Raw genomic sequence first — 24,366 nt, 5'->3', positions numbered from 1 at the left:
CTGGTGTCTGGCTGCGCGTAACCAGCAGCCAGACGATTTGCCTCAACCTCCGACCCCACCATAAACGTCTCCCCCTTACTCTCACAGATATTGTGGAGCACACAGCAAGCAGTAATAACAGTGGGAATATTGGTTTCGCTGAGGTCTAAGCGAGTCAGTAAACTGCGCCAGCGCGCCTTTAAATGTCCAAATGCACATTCTACCACCATTCTGCACTTGCTCAGCCTGTAGTTGAACAGCTCCTGACTACTGTCCAGGCTGCCTGTGTACGGCTTCATGAGCCATGGCATTAAGGGATAGGCTGGGTCCCCAAGGATACATATAGGCATTTCAACATCCCCAACCGTTATTTTCTGGTCTGGGAAGAAAGTCCCTTCCTGCAGCTTTTGAAACAGACCAGAGTTCCTGAAGATGCGAGCGTCATGTACCTTTCCTGGCCATCCCACGTTGATGTTGGTGAAACGTCCCTTGTGATCCACCAGAGCTTGCAGCACTATCGAAAAGTACCCCTTGCGGTTTATGTACTTGCCGGCTTGGTGCTCCGGTGCCAAGATAGGGATATGGGTTCCGTCTATGGCCCCATCACAGTTAGGGAATCCCATTGCAGCAAAGCCATCCACTATGACCTGCACATTTCCCAGGGTCACTACCCTTGATATCAGCAGATCTTTGATTGCGTGGGCTACTTGCATCACAGCAACCCCCACAGTAGATTTGCCCACTCCAAATTGATTCCCAACTGACCGGTAGCTGTCTGGCGTTGCAAGCTTCCACAGGGCTATCGCCACTCGCTTCTCAACTGTGAGGGCTGCTCTCATCTTGGTATTCATGCGCTTCAGGGCAGGGGAAAGCAAGTCACAAAGTTCCATGAAAGTGCCCTTACGCATGCGAAAGTTTCGCAGCCACTGGGAATCGTCCCAGACCTGCAACACTATGCGGTCCCACCAGTCTGTGCTTGTTTCCCGAGCCCAGAATCGGCATTCCACAGCATGAACATGCCCCATTAGCAGCATGATGCATGCATTGGCAGGGCCCATGCTTTCAGAGAAATCTGTGTCCATGTCCTGATCACTCACGGGACCGCGCTGATGTCGCCTCCTCGCCCGGTATTGCTTTGCCAGGTTCCGGTGCTGCATATACTGCTGGATAATGCGTGTGGTGTTTAATGTGCTCCTAATTGCCAAAGTGAGCTCAGCGGCCTCCATGCTTGCCTTGGGATGGCGTCCGCACAGAAAAACGGCACGGAACGATTGTCTGCCGTTGCTCTGACGGAGGGAGGGGCGACTGATGACACGGCTTACAGGGTTGGCTTCAGGGAGCTAAAATCAACAAAGGGGGTGTCTTTACATCAAGGAGTATTTCAGGCAGGACTTCACGGAGGGTTCCAATAAGAAATGGTGCACCTAAGTTATTGTTCTTATTGGAACAAGGAGGTTAGCCTGGCCTCTGATTGATACATGGCTAGATTTACCTCGCTGCACCTTCTCTGTGAGTGACTGCAGTGTGACCTAGAGGAATGAGTCCCCTAGACAGGGGAGAGGGGGAAGCAAATGAGTACAAAACAAATCTGGTCTATTCCTTGTTTTGATCCACTCCATCTATCTTTTACATCTTTGGCTGGCAGCAGACGGTGCAGAAGGACTGCATGCCATCCACATCTCATGGCTGCTCAGCAGAAGATGGTACAGTATGACTGCTAGCCATCCTCATCTCTTGCCTGCCTGGCAGAAGATGGTAAAGTACGACTGCTAGCAATCCGTATCGCCTGCCTGCTCACCATAAGACGGTTCAATAGGACTGACTGCAGGACTAAAGAGAATGACCTGGTCAAGTCACTCCAAATTTAGTCCCTGTGCCCATGTCTGTCCAGGCGCTCCCAGCCGACGTGGCCAGGAGCACCTCGGACATGACGATGACAGCTACCAATCGTACTGTACCATCTGCTGCCACAAGGCAAGGGGTTGCTGCTACTGTGTAGCAAAGCCGTACCGCGTCTGCCAGCACCCAGGAGTCATAGGGTGACGGTTACCTGAGCGGGCTCCATGCTTGCCGTGGTATGGCGTCTGCACAGGTAACTCAGGAAAAAAGGCGCGAAACGATTGTCTGCCCTTGCTTTCACGGAGGGAGGGAGGGAGGGAACGGGGGCCTGACGATATGTACCCAGAACCACCCGCGACAATGTTTTAGCCCCATCAGGCATTGGGATCTCAACCCAGAATTCCAATGGGCAGCGGAGACTGCGGGAACTGTGGGATAGCTATCCACAATGCAATGCTCTGGAAGTCGACTCTAGCCTCGGTACTGTGGAAGCGCTCTGCCGAGTTAATGCACTTAATGCACTTAGAGCATTTTCTGTGGGGACATACACACTCGAATATATAAAACCGATTTCTAAAAAACCGACTTCTATAAATTCGACCTTATTCCGTAGCGTAGACATACCCTGGGTCACCATGAACTGAGCTGTTCTAGGATCCTTTCCCAAGGAATTGTGGGGGAACTTGTCTGCCCGTCCGGGCACACAGGGAATTGTGGGAAGGCACTGGAGGCCTTTCAGCCCTTGAGAAGTTTATCATAGAATATCAGGGTTGGAAGGGACCCCAGAAGGTCATCTAGTCCAACCCCCTGCTCGAAGCAGGACCAATTCCCAGTTAAATCATCCCAGCCAGGGCTTTGTCAAGCCTGACCTTAAAAACCTCTAAGGAAGGAGATTCTACCACCTCCCTAGGTAACGCATTCCAGTGTTTCACCACCCTCTTAGTGAAAAAGTTTTTCCTAATATCCAATCTAAACCTCCCCCACTGCAACTTGAGACCATTACTCCTCGTTCTGTCATCTGCTACCATTGAGAACAGTCTAGAGCCATCCTCTTTGGAACCCCCTTTCAGGTAGTTGAAAGCAGCTATCAAATCCCCCCTCATTCTTCTCTTCTGCAGGCTAAACAATCCCAGCTCCCTCAGCCTCTCCTCATAACTCATGTGTTCTAGACCCCTAATCATTTTTGTTGCCCTTCGCTGGACTCTCTCCAATTTTTCCACATTCTTCTTGTAGTGTGGGGCCCAAAACTGGACACAGTACTCCAGATGAGGCCTCACCAATGTCGAATAGAGGGGAACGATCACGTCCCTCAATCTGCTCGCTATGCCCCTACTTATACATCCCAAAATGCCGTTGGCCTTCTTGGCAACAAGGGCACACTGTTGACTCATATCCAGCTTCTCGTCCACTGTCACCCCTAGGTCCTTTTCCGCAGAACTGCTACCTAGCCATTCGGTCCCTAGTCTGTAGCGGTGCATTGGATTCTTCCGTCCTAAGTGCAGGACCCTGCACTTATCCTTATTGAACCTCATCAGATTTCTTTTGGCCCAATCCTCCAATTTGTCTAGGTCCTTCTGTATCCTATCCCTCCCCTCCAGCGTATCTACCACTCCTCCCAGTTTAGTATCATCCGCAAATTTGCTGAGAGTGCAATCCACACCATCCTCCAGATCATTTATGAAGATATTGAACAAAACCGGCCCCAGGACCGATCCCTGGGGCACTCCACTTGATACCGGCTGCCAACTAGACATAAAGCCATTGATCACTACCCGTTGAGCCCGACAATCTAGCCAGCTTTCTACCCACCTTATAGTGCATTCATCCAGCCCATACTTCCTTAACTTGCTGACAAGAATACTGTGGGAGACCGTGTCAAAAGCTTTGCTAAAGTCAAGAAACAATACATCCACTGCTTTCCCTTCATCCACAGAACCAGTAATCTCATCATAAAAGGCAATTAGATTAGTCAGGCATGACCTTCCCTTGGTGAATCCATGCTGGCTGTTCCTGATCACTTTCCTCTCATGCAAGTGCTTCAGGATTGATTCTTTGAGGACCTGCTCCATGATTTTTCCAGGGACTGAGGTGAGGCTGACTGGCCTGTCGTTCCCAGGATCCTCCTTCTTCCCTTTTTTAAAGATTGACACTACATTAGCCTTTTTCCAGTCATCCGGGACTTCCCCGGTTCGCCACGAGTTTTCAAAGATAATGGCCAATGGCTCTGCAATCACAGCCGCCAATTCCTTCAGCACTCTCGGATGCAACTCGTCCGGCCCCATGGACTTGTGCACGTCCAGCTTTTCTAAATAGTTCATAACCACCTCTATCTCCACAGAGGGCTGGCCATCTCTTCCCCATTTTGTGATGCCCAGCGCAGCAGTCTGGGAGCTGACCTTGTTAGTGAAAACAGAGGCAAAAAAAGCATTGAGTACATTAGCTTTTTCCACATCCTCTGTCACTAGGTTGCCTCCCTCATTCATTAAGGGGCCCACACTTTCTTTGGCTTTCTTCTTGTTGCCAACATACCTGAAGAATCCCTTCTTGTTACTCTTGACATCTCTTGCTAGCTGCAGCTCCAGGTGCGATTTGGCCCTCCTGATATCATTCCTACATGCCCGAGCAATATTTTTATACTCTTCCCTGGTCATATGTCCAACCTTCCACTTCTTGTAAGCTTCTTTTTTATGTGTAAGATCCGCTAGGATTTCACCATTAAGCCAAGCTGGTCGCCTGCCATATTTACTATTCTTTCGACTCATCGGGATGGTTTGTCCCTGTAACCTCAACAGGGATTCCTTGAAATACAGCCAGCTCTCCTGGACTCCTTTCCCCTTCAAGTTAGTCCCCCAGGGGATCCTGGCCATCCGTTCCCTGAGGGAGTCGAAGTCTGCTTTCCTGAAGTCCAGGGTCCGTATCCTGCTGCTTACCTTTCTTCCCTGCGTCAGGATCCTGAACTCAACCAACTCATGGTCACTGCCTCCCAGATTCCCATCCACTTTTGCTTCCCCCACTAATTCTACCCGGTTTGTGAGCAGCAGGTCAAGAAAAGCGCCCCCCCTAGTTGGCTCCTCTAGCACTTGCACCAGGAAATTGTCCCCTACGCTTTCCAAAAACTTCCTGGATTGTCTATGCACCGCTGTATTGCTCTCCCAGCAGATATCAGGAAAGCACCATTAACCTCAGTGAGAGGGGTTTGTGTGTGGACAGCAGGGGGGCTACAGGGCAACACCCAAGTGCGAACCTGCTGGGCTAACTCTGCAGTGAAGACAGACTGTTAGAGAGGGTGGATGGGCAACTTCCCCTCTGCTCCCAGCCTGCTCACCTGTGCTGAGCCCCACAACCACACTCTTATCTGCCTACCCAGTCACTAACCACCTGGGGCCGGGAGGGAATTTCCCTGGTCGGCAGGTTATTCCATAACTGTCTCTGGTGGGGTTTCTTCCATCTGCCTCTGAAGCATGTCCTCCAGGGCTGCTGCAAGTGCCTAGCTGGAGCCTGCTCTGACCAAGTGGGGCATCTCCAAAGCTGCCTTGGACACATCTGAGTCCTCTAGGCGGCTTTGAAAATCCCAGCTGTAACGGTGATTATTCCATAGACCCAAAAAGTGGTTCACAGGAAAAAAAAGTACCAGGACCCTGGCCAGAAAGAGAGGGAAAGAAGTCATGACCCACCAGGAAGCCAGGCCATGACCCCCGAAGCTGAGAATTCATGAAGCAGGGTTTTCCATATGTGGCCTACATTACCAAGGTGCACCTCTGTGTCCCCCGCTAGTGGCTGGCCCACAAAAGATGTAGATGAGTCACCTACAGCTAGCAGATGTAATCCTTTATCTCCAGCTCTTGATTTCAGAGTGAGAGATCCCAGATTCAAGGCCTGCTGATGGGCCTTGTCACAGTTGGGGATTTTCTGAACCTCTGTATCATAGGGTGACCAGCCCTTTACAGGGTGATGGGTTTAGCCCCACATACTTCGCTTGCCTCCCCAGGTGGAAAAAATTATCAACGTTGCATGCCACGCGGGACATGTGAATTAGGCCTTAGAATCATAGAATATTAGGTTTGGAAGAGACCTCAGGAGGTCTTCTGGGGCGGAGATAAGACAGAAGCCCCTGGAGAGTCGGAGTGAAGGGACAACTCCAGTAGAAGGCTGGGAGTTGCTGCGGGAGCCTCCAACGAGCCCAGGAGGGGCTAAGGAGAGAAGACGAACCCTCAGGGAGGAGGGGATGGGGCCAGCCTGAGAGCGGCATGGAAGACTTGGGGTTTGGGCCTATTTTGGACTTGGCTGTTCTGCAAGGGGCAGACATTTCCTTTAATGACTTAGCCAGAGGCCAACCCACCGCAGCAATCAAACCAGGTTGGGAGAGGGGAAACTGAGGCAGCAGCTAGCTTGCACCCAGACGGAGTAGGCAGTTCAAGGTGTGATTAGAGTTTGGGGTGAAGGTCAGTGTCAGTTCTTACATCTTCCATGTGCACTCACCTGAGGTACGTAACATCAGCAAACCGTTTTCTTTGGGGCCTGAAGTCAGCAGCAATGGAGCCGCCTTCACAACCCCCCCACCCCGTCCGCATGGAGACATGACAAGGACGCCTATAACATCGCTTTGTAAATAACATTCAGGATCTGCCAGCTCAAAAACAAGCTAATTCCCAGAAAGGTTAAGTGCTCCCATTACTTCCCCAGCACAAGGAGCCCGAGCGTTCTTGTGTGTTTAATTTATAGGCTCCAGTTCACCTCAACCAACAGAGGGCGGAGGTGTGGGGGGAAATGGAAGAAATCCGGAGAACGCAGTCCGTGCCTTCCTCATCCTCAGCCAGCAAGCACTTCCCAACAAACGGCTGCTACAGATCATCTCGTAAAAGCAGCTGTTTCACGGGGACCAGGCATGCAACAGTCGTGTTCCTCCTTAATGTCAGCGTGATCCCTTTGACTTTGTTCAGTTACTGAGCAGTTAAATCCCCAGCACACCAAGGAAGTCTGTTGCCATGGAGTGTCTGAAACGCCAGCACTGGAACACCTCCTGTCCTCTGTGACCTCATGCAACTCGTTGTCAAGGCAACCAACATGGGGGAGGTCTTTAAAACAAGGGTCGCCTCCTTCTGAATGCTCCCATGGGGCAGAAGCCTTTTTCCCCTCGCGGTTTGTGAAACCCAGGGGGGAATGGATTTTGGAGCCACCACCTGGCAGAACTCATGCTGTTGAAGGGGTATCATTTGTGACATCATCTGTATGTGGGAACCTAAAGTAGGTCCAGGACTTGCAATGCTGGGTCACACCACTTCTCCATATGCTCCAATATCCTGCCTCTGGCAGCAACCCATAGCTGATGTTGCAGAGGAAGGCAAAAGAAAGCAGCCCACCTGAGAGTCAAAAGACCTTGGGGCTACTCCCAGCTCTGCCACTGACTCACTGCATAGCCTTGGTCATGTCACTGAACTTGTTAGTGCTCCTGTTTATCCTATCTGTGAAAGAATGAGCTGCATAATCAGAGATGGGCCAGAGCAGAAGGACGGTGCTACTGAAGAGTACAGTTCATTATTTCTCAGCAGGCACAGTACGCAGTGTTGTCGTCAGTCATACAGTTAGGCAGTCCATTCCGACACGCAGCCACTTGGGCCATTCCGAAATACAGCCATCCAGATTTTCTCCTGCTTTAAAATGGGATTAGCCATCAGGGCAAATATTTTACTTAATTTGTAAGCAAATATTATAAAACCTGCAGTCTGCTTAAAACCAAGCACAGGAGAATGAAGGGCAGCTTCCTCCACATATCTGGCCTGGAAGTCAGAGAAACTGGAACACTGCCGCTGGGCAAGGGAGTCGCCCACCCTCATTTTTACACAGCTGATGCCTGTGCAGCTGATCTGCCTCCCGCAAGCTAGACTGAAAGGACTGGAGAGTGTCCCCATCTTCACGGTCAAGCCCCCATCGTCAGGTCAGTCGTGGCACAGTGATACCCGCCAGTGGTACCATTTCCGAAACAAGCCCAGGTCTCCTCCCAGGGCTGTGTCTGAGATGCAAGGCCAACCTTCCTCTCCAACAGGCTGCAGGAACTTTGGGGAGCTTCTGCTCCAAGTCGGGGTCAGAACATCGTAGCTCAGGCCCATAGCTGATCTGGAGGCTTATCCAACACTTCCGAGCGCCACTCATCTCTAGGGAGTGATGCTAGACACAGACTGTGCTTCCCATTATAGGGAGTTCACCGATCCACACTGCCTCTGTATCAAGTGTCATGCAGGCAGCTGCAGAGTGCTGTTCTTACTAACCCACTGACAATCAGTGCTCCTGGGTCTGGATCAGCACTGTACATTTGCTGTGCTTTAAGCAATGCACCCCACCAGCCTTTAATGAGTCTGACTGGAGTGCAGGCTTCGTTAGCAAGCCCTCTCCCGACACATGTTTGTTTGCTAGGTCTGCTGAGCTACCAGCCAGGCAAGCGAGCTCCCTGTATTTGATCTTGGATCAGGGAGACGGAGAGGTCAGGGCTGGGGGACTGTTTGCCAATGAAGTCTGGGCCTCTGCCAGGCGAGGTGGAGGAAATCCCAGCCTGGATGCTGGTGCTGCCCTGGAACGAATTCAGGCTGTTCCCCTGCTGCTACAATCCAGCTAATTGTGCCCCAGTCTCCGAGGGACTGGAGTCACGCTAGGACATTCCGCTCCTCCAGGGACAACCCAGCCAACCCTCATGAAAGGCGCGCAGTGAAGGAACAATAGAGCTGAGCGAATGCTGCAGGATGCTGTTGCTCAAAAGTCAATTAGCAGCAAATCTGTAGCAGCTGAAGGCAGCTGCCCTTTGAAGTTCTGCGAGCACACGCAGCCAATGGCTCCTGGACTTGCACTGCCACTGCCTGGAGGGCGCTGTGCAATCTGGAGCTTGAGAAGGCAATGGCCTTGGGAAGCATCTGCTGACGCAGCCTGTCAGTCACAATGATTTCAAGGGACCCTTTAGGGTTGCCAACTTTGTAATATATAAAAACCAGACACTCCAGGGGCCCTTGTCCCTGTCCCCCCCAGGCCCCACTCCTGCCCCGCCCCTTCTTCCAGGCCTCACCTCTGCCCTGCCTCTTCCCCCAAGGAGCTGCCCCTTCTGCCTGAGCCCCTCCCGCTGTTGCTCACTGCTCTTCCCCTCTCCTCACGCCCCCTGTATGGGTCGGGAGGAATTCACCTGTGGGGCCGGAGCTGGGAGCTGCAGCCACCCAATGCAGGTAGGAGGCGGCCCCAGATGAGTAGGGGCTGGCGTGGGTGATGACTCAGCACCTCCCCACCTCTCCCGCCTGCAGTAACCAGACATTGGGTGTCCAGTCGGTAGATCTGACCTGACATCATCAGGTCCCCTTTTTGACCGGACTCTCCAGTCGAAAACCGGACAGCTGGCCACCCATGTGATGGAACATGTTTCCACAGGGTCAGAGTCCAGGTCAGCTAGAAGCCGCCACTTGAGGAAGGATGGGCTTGTGCTTAAAGCACCACTCTACAACTCAGGTGCTCTGGGCTAGCTCTGCCACTGACTTCCTGCATCTGACTCTCGGCAAGTCACTTACTCTCTCCGTACAATGGGGTGTTAGTACTTTCCTAAGGCAGAGGAGGGGTGAGAGGTCCTCACAGGCTGTGATGATGAGGCTATATTAGCATCATCTTGCAAGTGTTCATTGCTGTTTGCTGTGCACCGGCCATGTACATCAGCCACATGGTGTCTAAGGATGGGATCTTGTTCCACATCTCCACCCCGAGAGGTGCTGGGTGACCCCAGCTCCTATGGAAGTCAGTGAAGCTGTGCTTTATCCGCAAGACCTCATTTTCTTGGAGCTGGAAAGATTGCTAGAGACTTTTCTCAGGCTCCTTTCCTTTGGGTCCCCAACAGAAAGAACATGGAAGCGGGTCGGTCTCACAGGATGAAGGCACCCAAATGTTGCCAGACCTCAGAAAAGCTCCCAACTCCCTTGGGATTCTTGTTAGCCCATCTCCCCTCACCCACCAGTATGGTCCCATCTCAGCCTGCAAGCTCTTCGGGGCGACGATGCTCATTTGGTATGTGCCTAGCGCAGTGGGGCTACAAGCTAGCTGAAGCCCCTCTGTGCTTCCTTTGTCCCCTGCTCAGCCCAGAAAGCCACCCCAGCCCAGCGCTTTGCTGCGTCTTCTTCGCTCATACAAGGTGCTCCCCTGCCTTTTAACCCACTCGTCACCTCCGCAACTGCTCTTCCAACCTGCCTCTAAGAAACGGCTGCTCTGGAGCTGAGTTATGGTGGGTGCGAAACCTCATTGTTCTGGGCTGTTATTAATCCTCCCGCTGCCAGCAAGCTCTGACTGTTGCTTTACCCAGTTGCTGAAGCAACAATCATTTGTCAGTTTACTGCGTCCCCTGTCAGTGTATTAAAGAGTAAATCCAGGCTGCAGAGCCAGCTCCCGCGCCAGGAGGGTTTTCTTTGGGGTTCTTTGATTTTCTTTCGGCCTGGGTTGACGGTTAATATCTGTCTGATTGCCAGCTGATAAAGCCATAACAAGAGCTGCATAGACTTCACTGTAGGAAATAGTCAAGGACATAGGGCCCTTTGCCACAACTTTTCAGCTTTAACAAACACAGGTGGTTAAGTGGATTGCCTGAGGTCACTTAAGGAGTCAGTGGTAAAGCTGGGAAACAAACCCAGGAGTCCTGAACTCCCCATCCCCAGCTCTAACTACTAGACCCCAATCCCTTCTTAGAGCTGGGAACCCAGGAGTCCTGACCCCCAGTCTCCTGCTCTAACTATTAGACCCCACTCCCTTCTTAGAGCAATGAAACCCAGGAGTCCTGCTCTTCCATGTCCTTCTGTAATCACTGGACCACATCCTTGTTCCTAGGCTTTGTGTGAAGTGAAAAGCAGGGCCCCATCCTGCCCCTCTACCCCCGACATGGACACTCATTCCAGTATAAGAGGGGCCTTTTTCCAGTTGAGCTTATGCCGCTTGGAAGTGGTTTAAACTTACTGGAATAAGCCTGGCCGCAAGGGGAGTTATCCTGGTGTAACTTCAGTGGTTTAACTACCCTAGTATAATTCTACCAGTGTAGACAAGCCCCAAAATACCAATGGCTAGCGGTACTGAGGGCAGTTCAGGAAAAGCACAATGTCCAGAGACTGCCACCATGACAGAAAATATCATGACCAGGTTTTACACTGCACCCAATGGATACCCATGCAGATCCTTGTCAATCAAGGACCAGCCAATAGCCTGGGGCCTCCAGCGTTAAGGAGTGTGCCTACCTGCGCATTTGGTCCTGCTTATGAGGGGTGGCCCCGGCTTGCCAGTCCCTCCGTCCCCCGGCCGCGTGAGCAGCACGCTGATCTCATACTCCGTATCGGGATCCAGGTGCCACAGCTTGTAGGTCTGCATGTTGACGGCGTGGACCTCCGACCAGGGCCCCGAGGTCATGCGGTACTCGATCTCCTTGCGCACAATGGGGCCGTCGCCGATGATGGAGTTGGTGTTGAGCTGGATGATCAAGTAGGTGGAACCTGCTCGGAGCAGCTGGGGGGGAGCAATGGGCGTGGGGGGCTCTGGAGAAAGACAAAGGGAGGGGTATGAATGGAATGTTCCCCTTCTGCTTCACCGGTGCTTGTACCCTGGAGAGCCATTGTCTTTCCATCAACCCCACTGCACAGCTTGTGGTTTAAAGTACTGTGCTAGGACTTGAGAAATCCAAGTGCAGTTCTCTGATCTACCACCAACTCCCTGTGTGTCCTTGATACAACCTGTTAGCCTCGCTGTGCCTCCGTACCCCATTTGTAATCAGGGGATAATAATAATTTCTCCCACCCTTAGTCTGTCTCGTCTATTCAGACTGGACGCTCTTTGGACCAAGTGTGTACAGCCCCGAGCACAACGGGGAGCTGATCTCTAGGTGCTGCTGGAACACAAAGGAGGACTAAATTAACATTCAGACTTTCTTCTTCGCCATTTAGCTAAAAAGACCCTGGCATAAGAAGGATGCTGGCTCCCATTTGGTTCTAAAAGCAGCCGCTCTGCCTTCACTCCTTGTAAACAAGAGCAGAACCCAGCCCACTGCTAGCAATCCTGATGGCTGCAAATTTCTCCTCGAAGGCAAGTCTACTGTGTCATCGTCTTTGGTGTGTGGCAGCAGCGTAAGTGGGATCAGGGGGATTTATACTGCTGGAACCACGAGCACGCTTCCATCCCGAACACAGCAGAACTCTTTAGAATTCACACCTACAAATAAAGCACTCATGACAAATTCACACCTACAAATAAAGAAGCATAAGCGCGCGCACACACACACACTCTCCTCCGAGGTTTAACAGCACAGGCAGCAGCAAGGTCTCGTGTGACCAGAACATCATTGTGTTTTTTTACAGACAATGCTTCCAAGCAGTTGCCACGGTGCTGTGAAACTCTATCATCGATAATTAACGCTTCGCCACAGCCGTCAAAATAAATGAACACAGTACATTTGGCGGATGCAGTCTTCTGCCTCCTTTTTAATTGTCTGCGTTCACTGACTCTCAAAAGCAGGTCAGTGAGAATGAGTGTGGTCCCACTGTGCTAAGCAAAAAACTCCTTCCTCCCACTGGGTATTGAGAGATGGCACAATTAGCCCGTGGAACTTATTGCTACTACATAGCATTGAGGCAGGATTTTAAAAGGGACTGGACTGTATCCAGACAGCAAGGCGATCCAGTTATAATAATTAGGGGTCTGTCAAAGTCACAGCCATGAAAATCGCATCAAGGACAGTGAAATATGGTCTCCCCCATTAAATATGGTCTCCAGCCACCCCGCTCTGAAGGCAGAGTGGAGAATGGTGTGGTGTTGCCACCCTTGCTTCTGTGCTGCTGCTGGCGGCAGCGCTGCCTTCAGAGCTGGGTGCCCAGGCAGCAGCTGCTGCTCTCCCGCCACCAGCTTCAGGCAACGCCAGCAGCAGTGGAGAAGTAAGGATGGCAATACCACGACCCCCCTACAACAAGCTTACAACCCCCTTTTGGGTCTGGGCCCCCAGCTTGAGAAACACTGCAGAGAAATTACACATTTTTCACAGGTTGGTCACAGCATACATAGAAAATTTCACAGAAGTGTTACACATCCACAAAATTTGCTATATATGCCGTGACCAACCTGCAAAAAATGAGTGATTTTTCTGCGATTTAAGAAGACCCCTAATAATAATACAAATTTAACAAATAACTAAGAGTTCATGCTTAAGGGCATAAGCTAACCTCTACTACTAGAGGTTAGGAAAAAAACTCAGGAAGCAGGTTATCTCACAACGGCCTACTTCAGGGTTTCTTGTACCTTCCTCTGAAGCAGCTGCTGCTGGCCACTGTCAGAGACAGGACACTGGGCTACATGGACCTTGGGCCTGATCCAATCTGGCACTTCCTATGTTCCTAAGTCTTTACATCCCCCTTGATTTGTGTCGAGCTAACAGCACATGACGCAATATGCAAGGCAGCACAGCACTGGAGTGCACTGCTGAACAGCTGCAGTGCTCCACCCCAGAGGCAGACGCATGTCAGTGGTGGGTAGAGAGAAGAGATGCATATAACGTGTTCCAGTGCCCAGTCAAATCAAGGAACGGCTCCTATTGACTTCACTGGGTTCACATAACTCCATCAAGTTAGGATCCTTCAGGATGAAGCACTACCTCACCCTACATCAGTGAGAAGCCCTGAGCAAAGGGAATGTCATTCACATAGAATTAGAACACAGTAGACCAGACTCAACCCCCTGAGAAGTTGTCAGCGAGACACCTCAGACCGGGTTTCAGAAGTGCCAAGTCCCACTGACTGCCCCTGGATTTGCAGGTGCTCAGCGCCTCTGAAAAGCAGGCCTTGGCCATCTCAGCTTGAGCCCCGAGAAATTGAAGGGCTCAAAATCAGCTGCCACTTTTGACAATGTTGGCTCGAGTATGTGCCAAGCTGTCCGGGATGAATCCCAGAGAGAAGCAGGCAGGCAGCGTCCACACTACAAACAGGTCTTGTTAACTCCCACAGGTTAGCTAACACCATGTCAGACATGATTGTATCCTGCGTGTAGACGAGGACAGTAATGTGGTGGCCATGGTTAACCCTGGCCGGGGAGCAGAGTGGAGGGTTCACCATAACCAGCTAACACCTTTTAAACATGACTTGGCCTGTCATGTTTAGCATCATGTTAGTTAATGGCCTGAGTTCAAATGACAGGTTTGTAACATGCTTTGAGTTCTACCGCTCAAGGCCCCTCCTCGAGTGTCAGCAAGTGTCACCCTCACCTTTCACAATCAGCTCGGCAAAGTTGGAGACACCGGAGCCCCGCATGGACTGGCTGACGCAGCGGTAAAGATCCTGCTCCCCCTTGGAGACCTCGTCCAGCTGGAAGGTAGCCAGGAACCGTCTATGGCTGATGTGCTTCACTGAGGCGGCTGGGGCGACCACTCCATTCTGCCTCTGCTGGCCAGAGAGAGGGTGTTGGGGGGGTCCCCAGACAGCTCATGCTGCTCAGCCCTCCTGTGCTTGCTCCCCACGGCTGCCTAGGCAGGAGGGGTGATCCCCTCTGGGTCTGACAGAGCATCCTGTTTCTCCCTACTGGGTTCTCCCTGAAAGCCTCGCCTGCTGAGCCATCCAGAGCCCTCTCGGGGCTGCTCTCTACACAGCCACAGGGGTCACTGTTGAGCAGGTCGGGCAATGCTCCGGGTGGGAGCGCAGTCCCCTCCCCCCACAAGGAATGGCTGGGAATGGCACTGCAGCACCACAAATGCGGAGTCCTGCGGGGGCGCAGGGGGAGGGGTGTGGGTATGGGCCTGGGACTATAACGGCCCACTTCTCCCACTCCTACCTGGGGGTCTGGTCCCGACCGCAAAGAGCACTTTGCCTTGGAGAGGGTGGCAGGCTGGGCCTCTGAGGGAGGGCTGGTTATGGGTGGGGCTCCCCCTCATCTGTAGTTTTTGATCTTCCGATGGGACTTCCATGGAAAATAGGGAGAGGGTCCCCCACCCCATCCCTCACTGTTCATTTCCTTCTCCCTCCCTGTGCTCCAGAGTGGGCCGTACAGCCCTGCCCCTGAGTACAATCCAGTCCGTGGGGCTGAGCCAGTCACAGCCCCACAGCCCTCAGTCCAGGGCACCGTGCAGCAGTGAGGCGGGGAAGGAGCCGACTCCATCTCAGGGAGTTCCGGGGGGTGCAGGGGAGCCAGCGAAAGGCTCTACGCTGACAGAGCAGCCCCCCTCCCCCCCATCCCACCACCCCTCAGTTACCTGCATGAGGAACCTCTCCGCCTCCAGCACCTTCCCAGCTGCCACACACTGGAAGGTGGCATTCTGCCCAGCGTTGACCTCCACGTCGCCCAGGCGGGAGAAATGAGGCACTTTGGCTGCCAGAACAGAGGGGCAGAGAGTCACACGGGGATCCAGGCACTTCGGCTACTGTGCAGCTACCTGCCGGTACTTTCCCTCTCCCCGGCGAACTCCCCAATGCACCCATGAAACAAGGTGCTGGATCCCAGGAGCACAAAGCCAGACCAGGCTCTGGGTCTGCAGCTGAGATGTGGCTGCTTTCCTGCTCTGGGTTAAAGGCTTTACCAGGAGCTGGACCATTTAATAATCATTATTAATTAGCTAAGGGCCTGAAACAAAGAACCCAATATTCAGATCCAAACTCTGCGGCTCCCTCCCCCACCATTTGGATAGGTTAGAAGTAATCAATGCTCATGCTTCAGAACTTCATTTCTTTTGGGGGGCAGGAAGAAATTTTCTCCCATAGCTGCAACATGGCCCAAATAGCCAAGTGCTTTGTGGGAGGCATTTTCACCTTTCTCTGTAGCATCAGGTATAGATGACCATCAGATCCAGACTGTCGGACTCAATGGAGCGAGGTCTGCAGCCTGGATATACAAATCCTCACTGCTGATATTCTATGGTGCAACCACTCTAGGGTATACAAACCACGTAGCCCGGGAAACTTAAGGCATGGAGGAGATTGCAGGGGACCCTGTGACATCATAAGCTCAGCTGCAAGTTGGGAGCCAGTACAATCCTGTACCCTTGAATTCCCACCTGCCATGCAGGGGTTTTCCATTGGATGGCACTGATTTCCTGCAGAGCCCTCCCTCCCTGCAGGGACGGCACCAGGGCTGGGAGAAGCACGGGGTGAACCCCCCAACCCACACTGGAACTGTCTGGCTTTTCAGAGCCACTATTTAGCAAGAGGGCCCAGATGCACCTTGCACTCTGTTGCCTCATCCTGTCTGCGAGGTGTTAGCTCCCTTCCCCAGCGGCCAGCCCCAGACAACTTGTCCCTTCTCCCCTCTGGAGCTGTCCCTTTTAAAGGGGACATGTAGGCCTGACGTTTAGCCTGTGTTCTCCCAGGAGAAGGAGCAGAGCTGTGGTTTGTGTCCCATCAATGTAGACGCTCATTGGGGGGAGATTCAGCCATTCCCCTGCAGTGTCAAGAGTCCCAGCTCAAGGCCTGGGGTCTCCACAGTGAGATAAATATCTCAGCCTTGCTGATCACATCTGCCCCACTGGGCATCCACCCAGCACCCTGCCCAGCATGCATGCGGCTCAGTACGACCAAGCAGTCCTGCCAGGCACTATTCACTAGGCTGCTCTCCCGCCTGGCCCTGGCCAGTGCTAGCCAGTGGTTCCCAGCCCCTGAGGGCTCCTGCTTTTCTGACTAGGAGATGGCTGCCCACCCGCCTTGCTGATGAAAGACGCCCACCTCACAGCCCCAACCACCATGTCCCTTCCTCCGCAGCAGCTGCTCCTGGAGCATCCCCCTTTGGCCCTGCTCCGACAGCAGGTCATTAATGCTCGCGGCATCCAATTCACAGAGTCCCGCCAAGTGGCTCATTAGCGGGACACATCATTGGCAGCATGAGGGCTGGCCCCTGTCAGGAAGGAGGCTGCAGCCAGGGTGCTGCGATACTCACAGCATGGATAATTCAAGAGCAAGATGTCATCCAAGCCAAGGTATCCTCTGCGCTCGCCAGAGATCACCGCCTCAAACAGGACCTGGGGGCAATCAGACATGTGCCTGTCATTGAGGTGATCTGCTGCCCCCAGCCATGGGCAAGGTCACACTGGCACGGGAAGGGCCTGGAGACGAGCAGAGTTGGGCCCAAGCCCCCGAGGGATGCAGCATCTTAATCATGGGCCTGGCCTTATCTTAACAACAGGCTGATCCAAATCCCTGCAGCCGACTGCCCCGAACTCTGGAGCCAGATTTGAATTCTGCAGCCTGGGTCCATGTCTTGGCTTGGATCAAACCGTTACCGAAAGGAAACTAGATGATTGTTCGTTTTAATAGTTCTTCATGTCGGCGCTGCTCCCCACTGCCCCCCGGGCACCTGCTGCCATGGGAAGCCAAGGAGCCGAAATACAGAGGGGGCTCACTCTCCTGCTATACCCAGCCTGGCTGGCAGCTAGACATGCCAGCCCACTGAGCACAGAGCGCTCCCAAGAGCCCCCGCTTCACAGCACTAAGCAGCTCAGACAGACACAACATCAGTGCTTCTCATGACTGGACCTCCGGGGCTTGCGGGGCGGGAAGAAAAGGGGGCACACCTCACTGGCTGGGCAGCAGCACAATTTAGGGGCAGGGTTGGGATGGCACAGGAGCTACAGGCTAGGAGTGAGGGGCACTGGCAAGTTAGGCAGAGGGGAGGGGAGCGCAGGGCTGGAATAGCCAGTGGGGCTGTGGGTTGGTATGTACCGGCGTGATGAGGGGCCCAGGGCTGGAATAGCCGGTGTGGCTTTGAGTTGGGATTGAGGGGTACCAGAGTAATGGGGGGCCCAGGGCTGGAATAGAAAGGGGGGCTGTGGGTTGGGATTGAGGGGTACCAGAGTAATGGGGGGCCCAGCGCTGGAATAGTAAGGGGGTTGTGGGTCATCAGTGAGGCAGCTGTGAGAAGAAAAGGAGGACTTGTGGCACCTTAGAGACTAACCAATTTATTAGAGCATAAGCTTTCGTGAGCTACAGCTCACTTCCTCAGATGCATATCGTGGAGTTTTTCAGGAGTAGGGCCCCTGGGCACCGCCAAGGGCTCAGCATCAAGCCCGGCAATAGCTTGAGTGTGGTGTCCCTTGGCGCCCTGCCGGAGGGCTGCGTGGCAGTGAGTTCAAAGGCCTCTCTCTCCTCCAGGGCCCATTCAGCTCAGTTACTGTCTGCTTAAGTCCCCTCCAGGCCCCAAATCACCCTGCTGCGTCTGCAAGACCATCTCCCCACCTCCTGTCGTGAGGGATGCTTCCAACCCACCTGGTACTCGTTGGGCCAAAACATGCTGACCGCCAGCTCAGCCTGGTGCCACTGCCGCCCGTGGGAGCCGGACACGTTCCACACCAGGCTGCCCAGTGCGCCCCCGTTCACCTTCACGTAGACGTTGAGGGAGCCGGGGCTGTGGCCATCCCGGCTGTACATGAAGTAGCTGAACTGGAGGCAGTGAGTGTCATTCTCACTCAGCATCTGGAAGAGGAGGTGAGCTTTCTGTCCTGGCACATGCTGGGAGGAGTTGACCATCAGGTAGGAACCTGCGAGGAAGAGGCAGGAGAATGAGGAGGGTTTATCGGCTCAGCGGCACCCAGTCACCCGGGGATCTGTGTGCGTCAGACTCCCTGCCCATGGCTGCCGTAGTCTAGCCCCCTGGCCATTGTGTGCCCTCCGCATGCTGAATCCCTGACCCTCTCTCTTGGACCGCTCCATCCATATCGGGACTCACAGCTGCATGAATCCTGCCATGCCAGCCAGCAATGCTCCAATTGACTGCCTCTGCCCACCTTGAGAGCCAAATCTGTTACTCCTGACCACTGGGTGTTCTCAGTGCGACGCGATAGCCTTGGCCTAGCCCACTGACTTGGGGACTGCAAGTCTGGAGATCAGCTCTTCATTTCTTCTTTCATTCTCCCCCCTTACCCTTGGTGCAGCCAGCCAGTTCCCAGCACCCTCTCCCTCCTCCTTCAAAGCCACTTCTACCAGTGGCTCATTCTTGTCCCCATTCATGTCTCCACCCACGCCTAGGCCCGAAGGGCTCTCCCATGTCCCATCTTTGTTTGGCATGGCTCTCTTGGTGTATGCAGTCAGGGAGCATGACTGCAGCTCCAGCTGGCATACCTGAGCTAACTTTAATCGAGCTAGCTCGGGTCCTGGAAGAGTGATGAGCTGGCTACGCAAGGTACAAGGCAATGGTGAACGGGACCCTAAACCCAGCTACTCCTACTCCCGGGCAGAGGGGCTGAAGGACGAGCTCTGCAGTGCAGGTAAGTGCTATTTTTGCACCTCCCCTCCCATGCAATTGATGTGTTTCCTTTGGCTCCACGCCTCCTCCTGGCAAATCACTGCTATCTAGCTCTCTGACATCTCCCTGGCTTAACAAGCAGGCAGCTGGCCTGGGAAAGCTGCTCAGGCAGTGACTGATGTTTCGATGCGTTATTAGCTGGGGCAGAGAACCTGTTACACTTGCTCCTTGTTCCCCTGCCCAGCCTCAACATCACCCCGTGGCCGCTCAGCCTGCCAGGAGAGATTACAGCCATTGGAAGGAGACTGACCCTCCCATGTCAGGCAGAGGATTAAGGGAAGTGCTTGGTGGCTGCTGGTGCCCCAAATACTGGGTGCACAGAGACAGGAAGCATGCAGGACCAGCGGGAAGCATCTTCCTACTGGAGATGCTCCATGTCCAACCTCAGGCCATGCCAGCAAGGGAGCAGTCCATGGCATTGCCCCGCCTCACAAAGACAGGTGCAAAGAGGACAAGGAGGGGAAGGAAAACCCCAGTGCAAGAGCCGCTCCCCACACCATAGGGTCTGTCTACATTGCAATGGGAGGAGCGACTGCAGCATGCGTAGCTGTACTCCCGCTAGCTTTGATCTGGCTAGCTCGAGTACCAATAGCAGCCCGTACCGCTGCCCCTGCTGCCGTGACCTCACACGCTATCGGTACAGGAGCTTGCCAGATCAAAGCTCGCTCGGGGATGGCTACCTGTGCTGCAGCCACACCTCCCATTGCAGTGCAGACAGACCCACAGAAGCTGGGCATGTGCCCATCTCTCCTCCCAGCCCTCTCTGCTGCGGCTCCCCCACAGATGAACTGAACTCTCTGACCCAGGCCATAGCTAGAGAGTGGCTGGAGGGCAGGGGGGGAACAGACTTCACAGCAGGTTCGACTGGGACTGGAGCGCAGGAGCCTCAGGATAGGCTCAAATCCCACCTTCGACACTGACTCTCTCTGTAGCCTGGGACAAGTTACTTAGCATCCCTGCCTCAGTTTTCCCATCTGTGCTTCCCTACCTCCCAAGGGCAGAGGCGGGATAAACGAATGTCCAAAGGGGACGAAAAACCCGGCAGTCCTGGTCATTTAAAACTCCCATCCATCTGACAGGGCATTCACACTGGATAACACCCAGTACCTGTAAAAATAAGACACTGCCCTCCTTCCTGCAGGAGAGTGTGTTTCAAAGGGCTGGGTACCCAGTGCAAGAACCTCAGTAACACAGGATGGGAGAGCAGCTCTAAGTGTTGTTATTTAACAGGGGGCTGTCTTATAATGAAAAGGCCCCCGTGATTAGGGCATCACAGGATATAGGGACCTGAGAGATGTCCTCATTTCTCCCCCTCTGCCTCAACCCCCAGTGTATGATGCCTGTCTCAGAGCACACACATCCCTCGGTGCCAGCAGACTGCTCTGCTCTCTGAGGATGTTCAGACCCATGTGGCAATATGAGCTTTTCAGCCGTGAGTCAGCTTTTGTAGCCAGAAAGCTGTGCCGGGCTGTCCCCTTCCCCTGCCCCATAAGCAGGGGGCTCCCTGGCTCTCCAATACTCCCACATCACATTGCTTGCTGCGCCACTGGAAGACACTTGGACATGGTGACCGAGATGAGGGCAGTATAAGAACCTGAACAGAACCAAACCACCCCGCAGTTCCGTTGCCGTCACGAGGGTTCCCTCGACATCTTGCTGATTCTTGCTGCCTAACGTCCCTAAGATACGGCCTTTCCTATCCATCCGCACAGCTATGACTCTCACCCAGGCCCTCATCATCTTGCGTCTTGATCACTCCAAGAGCCTTCTCTCAGGCCTGGGCAAAGGCAGCCTTGCCCCGATCGGATCCGTTCAGAATGCTGCTTAAAGACCATTTCCTACCATACTGCTTTGACCAGATCATCCCCCTCTTTGCATCCATCCACTGGCTCCCCCTTCTCCATGGCATCAAACACTAGCTGCTTGTATTCACCTTGAAAGCCTTTCACGGTATATCTCCACCCTACCTATCATCTCTCATTCGTAGGGCCCTACCAAATTCACGGCCATGAAAAACATGTCACAGGCCGTGAAATCTGGTCTTTTGTGTGCTTTTACCCTATACTATGCAGATTTCACAGGGGAGACCAGTGTTTCTCAAACTGGGGGGCCCTGACCCAAAAGGGCATTGCAGGGAGGTCACAGGGTTATTTTAGGGGGGTTGCGGTATTGCCACCCTGACTTCTGCGCTGCCTTCAGAGCTGGGTGGCCGGAAAGTGACAGATGCTGGCCAGGCGCCCAGCTCTGAAGGCAGCGCCCTGCCAGCAGCAGCAGAATTGCCGTCCTTACTTCTGCGCTGCTGCCTTCAGAGCTGGGCGGCCGGAGAGTAGCAGCCGCTGTTTGAGGGCTCAGCTCTGCAGGCAGCAGCGCAGAAGTAAGGGTGGCAATCCCATACCAGGCCACCCTTACTTCTGCGCTGCTGCTGGCAATGGCTCTGCCTTCAGAGCTGGGCTCCCAGCCAGCAGGTGCTACTCTCCAGCTGCCCAGCTCTGAAGGCAGCGCTGCTGCCAAAAGCAGCACAGAAATAAGGGTGGCAGTACTGCAACTCCCCCCCACAACACACAATAACCTTCAACACACACCCCCACAACTACTGCTGGGGTCAGGACCCCTACAATTACAACGCCGTGAAATTTCAAATTTAAATAGCTGAAATAATGAAAATAACTATTTTTAAAATCCTATAACCGTGAAATTGACCAAAATGGACCATGAATTTGATAAGGCCCTACTCATTTGCTACTAAGCTGCCGATGCTCACCTCTGATGGCCCAGGATGGCCTCCATCACCCACCTGTTAAATGGTCCAACGACCAGCTTCATGCTTTCTCCCCCTCATGCTGGGGAGGAGCGCCCCATAATCATCTGCAAAGCTGCCTCATGCTCCACCTTCCAATCCCTCCTTAAAACTCACCCTGGCTGTGGTGGCTACAAAAAAACTTGTCAACAGTTAGGCTGCTGCTAATGCAGAGCCCGCTCCCTGTCATGGAGACTGTGACGTCTTGCTCAGGTCGCCCAGAACTGTGAACCACCATGTCACTGCTCTGCCTCAGCAGGAGTGAGCTTTGCTGCTGCTAAACTCTGTAGCAGCCCTCCGCCATGCCAGCCTGTCTGCCTGGCCAGCAAACTCTGCAGGACTCTGCCTGTCCAAACCTGGTCTTGCAGTTAGCAATCAGTGAACCCCAGCTCCCCAGAGACGTCTCTCTGCAGCGGTCAGTCCCTCTCACTGCACGCTCACAGAAGTTATTAATGACAGGTTTCAGAGTAGCAGCCATGTTAGTCTGTATCCGCAAAAAGAAAAGGAGGACTTGTGGCAGCTTAGAGACTAACCAATTTATTTGAGCATAAGCTTTCGTGAGCTACAGCTCACTTCATCGGATGCATCCACTGAATGCATCCCATGAAGTGAGCTGTAGCTCACGAAAGCTTATGCACAAATAAATTTGTTAGTCTCAAAGGTGCCACAAGTCCTCCCTTTCTTTTTGCAGAAGTTATTAAGTTTGCCACCTGCAAAGGGACACAGAGCCCCCATCAGCCTGCTAGGTTAGCTGCCGACCCACACTTTGCTAGAACAGCACTGAGATGGTTTTGTAATAAAACAAGAATAAGTTTATTAACAACGACCACAGGTTCAAGTGATTTCAAGTGAGGGTGAAAGAGACAGACAAGATTACAGACACAACACGCTTTCTAGTGACTAAAACTTAACTTCAGCAAGCTACAATCATTGTCTCAGCAGGTTTCTCACCAATAGCCAGTTCTCAGTTCCCCCTGGGCTGAGGGATCCACCTTTCTCAGGTGTCAAGAGCTCTGGCCTCTTGTGTCCCTCAGGTGATGGATGCCCAAATCGCTTTCTGTTTCTGCTTCTATTTCCCAAAGGCCATTTCTCTGTTCCAAGAGCCGGGAAGCCTTCCTCGGGTACGGCCTCGAGCCCCTGGTGTGATCATTAAGTGGTCACCACTTGCTAATTTGATGGCTTGTTTCCCGTACTTGTAAATGTGCTTCCATTGTGTCTGGCCTCCCCTTGCGAATTCACAGTGGAGACACAGTCAAGCAGGTGCAACAGCATTCCTCTGTCTCGGGCGGGCTGGGCTAATGCGCTGCTTGCCACCCGCACACACCCACACCCGGCACACGCCTCTACCTGTTTATACACCACCCGTACATGCCCCACACAGCAACATTAATGGCCAGCGTGTTACCAGTCTGCACATGGCCCCTTTCAGACACCGCTAATGACAGCAGTGTGTTGGGGCAATGGGCATGTCAGACCTGATGTGAGTTGCGGTAAGGGGTGCCCTCTGCCAGCTGGCACCGAGGGGCTCCCTGGGTCATAGTAACCAATATTGCCCCATCGGTTCCTGGTTCTCCCCCATCTGTCTGTCTGTATCCATCGGTTGTCTCTTATCTTATACTTAGATTGTCAGCTCCTTGGGGCAGGGACTGTGTTTTTGTTCTAGCGGAATGTGGTCCTGGTCTGTGACTAGGGTTCCTAGCTGCTACGGTAACACAAATAATTCATAATAATAACTAGATAATGAACAAAGGGTTAATGCATTAGCTCTGCAATTTTGAAGCCCTGGATTTACAAATTAAGCCCAATTCTGGTCCCTTTACACTATTTGTAAAGGCCAGAAAGGAACCAGAACGGCCCTCCCAGGGAAACACTCCAAGCACGGGGTCAGTGTAAGGCTCCCGGATGCTGCCCCCGCCCCTCACAGACCCAAGCACAGGGCATGCTGGGGGCAGGAGGGCTGTGTCAGGACAGGATGGGGGCGTGGCCAGAATTCAATTTTCTTTTTTCTTTTCGGGTAGAATTTCAACAAATAACATCCATGTTTACTTGAAAGCATTTTACCTGAATTTTTATCCATTTAAATGTTCGCCATTGCAAGACATAGGGGCAGCCCAGAATGTGGAAACCCCTTGTTCCCCTGGTAATAGCACCAATATCTGGCTCTTTGGTTAGGCTGCCCACCTATCAGGCATGATCTGCAGCACAGCCTGGCATCAGTGGCAGTCTAAGGGACGCCCCAAGGCTGCTGGACTAGCAGGGCAGCTGCAGCGCAGGGTGGAGTGGCAGGGAGGGGAAATCCGACACCGCATCTGCCTAAGCGGACGCAGACACAGCAGCCTGGCTTCCTCAGGCTGTCATATACACCGCACCTGGGCCTGAACTTTGGCTGAACTTGGACAAATGACAGGAAGCTCGTCATCACCTGGCGATGGCTGGGTCCTGTCAGCAAGCCAAGGCCCTGTAGCTCCCACCCATCTCAGGATCCTTGGACACTG

At 53.2% G+C, this 24,366-nt stretch overlaps 1 protein-coding gene across 8 annotated transcripts in view; it reads right to left on the bottom strand.

The window, feature by feature from the left end:
* The window catches only part of PTPRU (protein tyrosine phosphatase receptor type U), a 324,255-nt gene that overhangs the window by 151,705 nt on the left and 148,184 nt on the right, over positions 1 to 24,366 (bottom strand). For 4 of the 8 annotated variants that reach the window (XM_084652205.1, XM_084652207.1, XM_084652208.1 and 1 more), the window contains exons 3-7: positions 18,039 to 18,310; positions 16,714 to 16,795; positions 15,041 to 15,156; positions 14,060 to 14,237; positions 11,058 to 11,351 (exon numbers count right to left, since the gene is read on the bottom strand). In XM_084652205.1, the coding sequence (XP_084508331.1) occupies positions 11,058 to 11,351; positions 14,060 to 14,237; positions 15,041 to 15,156; positions 16,714 to 16,795; positions 18,039 to 18,310 (942 nt within the window). The remainder of the gene's footprint in view (positions 1 to 11,057; positions 11,352 to 14,059; positions 14,238 to 15,040; positions 15,157 to 16,713; positions 16,796 to 18,038; positions 18,311 to 24,366) is intronic. The other 4 variants (XM_084652211.1, XM_084652206.1, XM_084652209.1 and 1 more) reach the window with 1 other exon arrangement.

This window comes from Lepidochelys olivacea (genome assembly GCF_965140295.1).
Source record: "Lepidochelys olivacea isolate rLepOli2 genome assembly, chromosome: 19".
Lineage (NCBI taxonomy): Eukaryota > Metazoa > Chordata > Testudines > Cheloniidae > Lepidochelys > Lepidochelys olivacea.
This window is presented reverse-complemented; position numbering and strand designations above follow the sequence as displayed.